The sequence below is a fragment of the Schistocerca americana genome, chromosome 3 (genome assembly GCF_021461395.2).
Source record: "Schistocerca americana isolate TAMUIC-IGC-003095 chromosome 3, iqSchAmer2.1, whole genome shotgun sequence".
Taxonomy (NCBI): domain Eukaryota; kingdom Metazoa; phylum Arthropoda; class Insecta; order Orthoptera; family Acrididae; genus Schistocerca; species Schistocerca americana.
In genome coordinates this window covers 821,672,516-821,679,277 of record NC_060121.1, presented here as the reverse complement: position 1 = coordinate 821,679,277, position 6,762 = coordinate 821,672,516, and the positions used below count along the sequence as shown (strand labels likewise).

General features: G+C 57.7%; 2 protein-coding genes across 2 annotated transcripts; one reads left to right on the top strand and one right to left on the bottom strand.

The window, feature by feature from the left end:
- Positions 1-2,071: 2,071 nt before the first annotated feature.
- LOC124606425 (transcriptional regulatory protein AlgP-like) lies at positions 2,072-2,509 on the bottom strand. Its single transcript, XM_047138407.1, has one exon. The coding sequence runs from the start codon at positions 2,507-2,509 to the stop codon at positions 2,072-2,074; it is 438 nt and encodes a 145-aa protein (XP_046994363.1).
- A 3,439-nt stretch (positions 2,510-5,948) lies between these two features.
- Positions 5,949-6,548, top strand: LOC124606424. Its single transcript, XM_047138406.1, has one exon. It carries the CDS (start codon positions 5,949-5,951, stop codon positions 6,546-6,548), a length of 600 nt encoding a protein of 199 aa, XP_046994362.1.
- Positions 6,549-6,762: the final 214 nt, after the last annotated feature.

Genomic DNA, 6,762 nt, shown 5'->3' with positions numbered 1-6,762 from the left:
TCCACACAGTGGGTTGCGAGGGTGTGCAGGAAGAGGTTCTTGTTGGAGGGAAGGGAACGGATGTTATTGAACAAGATATGGTGCTGTCGCGCCATGACAGGGATTTAGACGATGGTGTCGAGATGGGAAAAGGTGAAATGGGCCCGATTATGTGAGTGGGTGGCATACATGTTGAGGTGGAAGATGGATTGGGCAGCGAGGGATATCTGCTGGAGAGTGTGGGGGTGCTGGAAGGGGTGGACATTTTGGAGGAGGATGGTTAGGAACCTGATGCTGTCCTCAGCAGTGGGGAGGAGGTCGAAGGGAAGTGCCAGGAGGGAAGGGGGCGTCCAGAGGGCGTACAGGGATGTTGTGTTCAGGCATGGTGGAGGGGGGAGTCAGGCCTTACATTTCTGGGAGTAAGTGGAATGTGGGAGGTTACAGGTGTTTCAGGAGGGAGGGGACTGTAAGTTGGGTCACTGCCAGAGGAAGTGAACCTGTTTACAGTGCAGGCAGACAGATGCCTCGCAGAACTCAGATGTAGGATGTGCATTGAAGTGCAAACACCTCTGGCAGCTGAGGGATTGAGGAGGGGAATGGGAGCGGTCGACCTTGTAACGTTGGTGGAAGAGGAGGGCACCCTGCTTCAAGAGATGGTCGATGGAGGTGGCGTGTTCTGAAAACACCTGCATAAGGCGGGTGGGACTGGCAGGTTTGAAGGTGTGGCAGACAGCCCGTATTTCTAAGGAGGGGTGCACCTTCTGCTCCACCAACACCTCCTCCTCCATGATCATCAGACTACGCGATCATGGCGGTGAGGATAGGCGGGTGATGTGGGGGTTGGGGTTGGCGACAGGAGGATGGGGAGGGCGCAGGTGTGAGGGAGGAATTGGAGCCAAATCGGGTAACGGGGATGCAGGAGAGGATGTCTGTGTGAAGGGTGAGCTGGGGCAGGAGATGAGAATTGAGTCTCAGTGAGGAGTGAGGAGGGAGATTGAGGCTCTGGGAAAGTGTTGGTGGAGGAGGAGTGTGAGATTCAGGGCCTCGAGGAGGGAGGGATCAGGAGGTATATGTAGAATGAGGGGGATGAGAAGGAGGAGGTGGAGGAGGAGGAGGAGGAGATAGCAGGGCCAGGTGTGGAGTCATCCATGACATCCTGGGGGGGGAGGAGGACAAAACTGGGCTTTTTGGAAGCAGAGGCGGCAGGGGTGCCTCTGTTGCATTTGTCGGCGATAGAAGGGTGAGAGGAGGCATGTGGGAGAGGAGCAAATGGGAGGTGGCTGGAAGTGGCAGGCCCCTGCGTGGATGCTGGAGCTGGCGCCGGAGACAGGGATGGCGATGGAGAAGGTGATGGCGATAATGAAGATGATGACGATGGTGAAGGCAAGGGTGAGAACAGGGCGTGGACCGTGGTCCTCTGGGCCACCACCCTAGCAGGGGCTGCAGAGACAGAGTGAGGGAGGATAGGGAAGGAGGCACAGGAAGAAGGAGCCAGTGATGGGGTGACAAAGGGCAAAAGAGAAGGAAGAGTGAGAAATGGGGGGATGGAATGAGGGGGGAAGGCGACTGGGCACACCACGTAATTGTGGTGGTGGCGGCGGAGGGAGAGGTGTGTACTATAGCGGTAGTGGTGGTTGTGGTAGTGGTAGTGGTGGTGCGGGTTGACATAACGACAAGGAGGAAAGAAACAGGACAGGACAAAAACTACAGAAGAAAGCAAGGGACTCACAACGACAGACGAAAACAGACAAAGATGAAGACCAACAAAACACCGAAGCCCCTCTCCACTGCCCCTTGTAGTAGGTGACAGGATAGGCAGGAATGCTGTCAGGAACGCTGGCTGGCCAGCAGAAACGCAGACTGGCCTGCAGGAACACTGGCAGAAATGCTGGCTGACCGGCTGGAACACTGGCTGGCTGGTAGGAACGCTGGCAGGAACGCTGGCAGGAACACTGGCAGCAACGCTGACTGGCCGGCAGCAACGCAGCGAGGAACGCACGAAAGAATGCTGGCTGGCTGGCAGGAATGCTTGCAGGAATGCTGCATGACTGGCAGGAACGCTGCCTGGCTGTCATGAACGCTGGGAGGAATACTAGCAGGCACGCTGGCTGGCTGGCAGATACGATAACTGGCTGGCTGCAATGCTGGCAGAACACTGGCTGGTCGGCAGGAACGCTGGGAGGCAGCTGGCAGTCTGGCAGGAACGCTGCCAGAAACCCTGGCTGGCTGGCAGGAACGCCGGCTGGCCAGTAGGAACACTGGCTGACTGGCAGGAACGCTGGCAAGAACGCTGGCTGGACAGCAGGAACACTGGCTGGCTGGCATGAACGCTGGCAGGAACACTGGCAGGATTGCTGGCAGGAATATTGGTTGGCTGGCAGGAACGCTTGCAGAAGAGCTGACTGGCTGGCAGGAACGCTGGCTGGCCAGCAGGAACGCTGGGTGGCCAGCAGGAATGCAGGCTGCCGGCAGGAATGCTGGCAGGAATGCTGGCTGAACAGCAGGAACGCTGGCTGGCTATCAGGAACATTGGCAGTAATGCTGTCAGGGATGCTGGCTGGCTGGCTGGAACACTGGCTGGCTGGCAGGAATGCTGGCAGGAACGGTGGCAGGAATACTGGCTGGCTGGCAGGAACGCTGGCAGGAGCGCTGGCTGGCTATCAGGTACGCAGGCAGGAAGGCTGGCTGGCCAGCAGGAACGCTGGCTCGCTGGCAGGAATGCTGGCTGCCCAGTAGAAACGCTGGCTGGCCTGCAGGAATGCTGGCAGGAACACTGGCAGGAACACTGGCAGGAATGCTGGCTGGCCGGTAGGAATATTGGCTGGTTTGCAGGAACACTGGCAGGAATGCTGGCTGGCCAGCAGGAATGTGGGCTGGCCGGCCGGAACCCTGGCACCAATACTGGCTGGCTGGCAGGAACGCTGGCAAGAGCACTGCCTGGCTAGCAGTAACACCGGTGGAATGCTGGCTGACCGCCAGGAACGCTGGCTGGCTGGCAGGAATGCTGGCAGGAATACTGGCTGGCTGGCAGGATCGCTGGCAGGAACGCTGGCTGGCAGGCAGGAATACTGGGAGGAACACTGGCAGCAATGCTATCTGGCTGGCAGGAATTCTGGCGGCAACCCTGGCAGGAACTCTGGGTGGCCGGCAGGAATCCTGCCTCGTTGGCAGGAATGCTGGCAGGAACACTGTCAGGAATGCTGGCCGGCCAGCAGGAATGCTGGCAGGCTGGCAGGAATGCCGACAGGAACACTGTCAGGAACGCTGGCAGGAATGCTTGCAGGAACACTGGCTGGCTATAGGGAATGCTGGCAGGAACGCTGGCAGGAAAGCTGGCCGGAACGTTGGCTGGCCAGTATGAATGCTGGCTGCCTGGCAGGAATGCTGGCTGGCTGAAAGGAACGGAGGCAGAAACGCTGGTTGGCTGGCAGGAACGCTATCTGGCTGAGAGGAACGCCAGCTGGCTGGTAGGAATGCTGGCTTGCTATCAATAATGTTGGCAGGAACGCTGGCTGCCAGAAGGAACACTGGCTTCCTGGCAGGAACACTGACAGGAATGCTCGCTGGCTGGCAGGAACGCTGGCCGGAATAATGGCGTCCTGAGAGGAGCTCTGCTGGCTAGCAGGAACACTGGCAGAAATGCTGGAAGGAATGCTGGCAGGAACGCTTGCTTGCAGGCCAGAACACTTGCAGGAATACTGGCTGACCGGCAGGAATGCTGGCTGGCTGGCAGGATCGCTGGCAGCAATGCTGGCAGGAACGCTGGCTGAGTTTTTGAGCAATCCTCCTGCGATTCCTTGTGTAGAGTAAAAATGGTTTGTCTGTTGTAACAACACTTGTTCAATAATCCCTGTTGGGTACAACTCTACGCTGGCGCACTGGCAGAACGCTGGCAGGAACGCTTGCTGGCTGGCTGGAACGCTGGCTGGCCAGCAGGAACGCTGGCTGGCTATGAGGAACGCTGGCAGGAACGCTGGCTGGCGGCAGGAACGCTGGCTGGCCAGCAGAAATCCGATGTGCATTCACCGTATGCCGCTGTGTAAGGCGTGTGACCTTGAGCAGGACTTAGCCGCTGAGTGAGGCTGTGGCGCACGATTCAAATGACCTGGGCAACACGGTCCCTAGTTTTACTAGGACCGTGTTGCTCAAAAACTTAGCTTTGGTTGCGCAACGGCGCTGATAACTGCCGCGTGACGTCTTATCAGTGGCATCATCCGGTACTGAGGCAGCTGCAGGCTCATTCGACTCGAGGCAGCCGCACGCTACACATCGCCATGCCGTACCGACGCAGAACATACATGAGGAGGAGCAGATTGCCAGTGTACAAGACAGTGGATACTTTCTCAATTACACCAAAGGAGACTGGTCAACAGGAGTTACTACAAGGACCTATTAGTTTTGTTGGTTGCAAGATTCATTTTTCTTGTACTACAACAGAAGTAGTTGATGGCAATTCATGGTTAACAATTGCTATTTTGAGAGGTACTGACAAACCTCTACAAGGATTGGAGGCCTACAATGAGAGGGACATTATTTCTTATCGCTCTTTTGCAGTTGGAGTTGTACCCAACAGGGATTATGGAACATGTGTTGTTACAACAGACAAACCATTTTCACTCTACACAAGGAATCGCAGGAGGATTAATGCAGATGATAAGTTAAATGCTTGGTGCAAAATGTCTGGTGTGTTAACTAAATATATTGTTGTACAAGGAGATATTACTTTGTATTACCATTCCTGCAGGAACGCTGGTAGGATTGCTGGCTGGCGGGCAGGAACGCTGGCTGGCTATCAAGAACACTGGCAGGAACGCTGGCAGGGATGCTGGCTGGCCGTCTGGAACACTGGCTGGCTGGCAGGAACGCTAGCAGGAACGATGGCAGGAACGCTGGCTGGCTGGCAGGAATGCTGGAAGGAACGCTGGCAGCAATGCTATCTGGCTGACTGGAATTCTGGCAGCAACCCTGGCAATAACGCTGGGTGGCCGGCAGGAATGCTGCCTATCTGGCAGGAATGCTGGCAGGAACCCTGGCAGGAACACTGGGTGGCCAGCAGGAATGCTGCCTCGCTGGCAGGAATGCTGGCAGGAACACTGCCAGGAATGCTGGCTGGCCAGCAGGAATGCTGACTGGCTGGCAGGAACGCTGGCAGGAACACTGGCAGGAATGCTGGCATGAACGCTTGCAGGAACGCTGTTTGGCTATCGGGAACGCTGGCAGGAATGCTGGCAGGAAAGTTGGCAGGAACGCAGGATGACCAGCAGGAATGCTGGCTGCCTGGCTGGAACGCTGACTGGTTGACAGGAACGGTGGCAGGAACGCTGGCTGGCCAACAGGAACGCTATCTCGCTGGCAAGAACGCTGGCAGGTACGCTGGCTGGCCGGTAGGAATGCTGGCTTGCTATCAGGAATGGCAGCAGGAACGCTGGCAGGAATGCTGGCTCCCGGAAGGAATGCTGGCTTCCTAGCATGAACACTGGCAGGGATACTGACTGTCTGTCAGGAACGCTGGCAGGAATACTGGCCTCCTGAGAGGAGCACTGGCTGGCTGGCAGGAACACTGGCAGGATTGCTGGGAGGATTGCTGGCAGGATCATTGGCTTGCTGGCCGGAACACTGGTAGGAATGCTGGCTGCCAAGCAGGAACGCTGGTTGGCCAACAGGAACACTGGCTGGTTATCAGGAATGTTTGCAGGAACGCTGGCTGGCCGGCAAGAACGCTGGCAGGAACGCTGGTTCACTGGCTGGAACGCTGGCAAGAATGCTTGCTGGCTGACTGAAACGCTGGCTGACCGGCAGGAATGCTGGCTGGCTATCAGGAACGCTGGCAGGAATGCTGGCTGGCCAGCAGGAATGCTGGCTGTCTGGTAGGAATGCTGACAGGAACGCTGGTTGTCTGGCAGGAACACTGGCTGGCTATCAGGAACGCTGGCAGGTACACTGGCTGGAATGCTGGCTGGCCGGTAGAAATGCTGGCTGGGTGGGAGGAACGCTGGCAGGAATGCTGGCTGGCTGGCAGGAACGATGGCTGGCTGGCAGGAACACTGGCACGATCGCTGGCAGGAATACTGGCCGGCTGGCAGGAACATTGGCAGGAGTGCTGGCTGGCTAGCAGGAACGCTTGCAGGAACGCTGGCAGGAATGCTGGCTGGCCGGCAGGAACGCTGTCTGGCTATCTGGAACGCTGGCAGGAATGCTGGCTGGCCAGCAGGAATGTTGGCTGGCTATCAGGAACGCTGGCAGATACACTCGCTGGAATGCTGGCTGGCCAGCAAAAATGCTGGCTGGCTGGGATGAATGCTGGCAGGAACGCTGGCTGGCTGGCAGGATCACTGGCAGGATCGCTGGCAGGAATACTTGCTGGCTGGCAGGAACGTTGGCAGGAGCCCTGGATGGCTAGCAGGAACGCTGGCAGGGACGCTGGCTGGCCGGCAGGAATGCTGTCTGGGTGTCAGGAACGCTGGCAGGAACGCTGGCAGGAACGCTGGCTGGCCTGCAGGAATGCTGGCAGTAATGGTGTCTGGCAGGCAGGAATCCTGGCTAACTGTCAGGAAAGCTGGCAGGAATGATGGTGGCTGGCCGGCAGGAATGCTGGCTGGCTGGCAGGAACGCTGGCAGGAACGCTGGCTGCTGGAAGGAACTCTGGATGTCCGGCAGGAACGCCACAGCTGTTGCTGCCACGGGCTGGAGCGCTGCTACTGCTGCTGCTGTCTGGACTGCTGCTGGCTGCCTGGCTGGCCCTGCAAAAACCCTATCATTTCGATCAGAGGCGAATGCCACTAT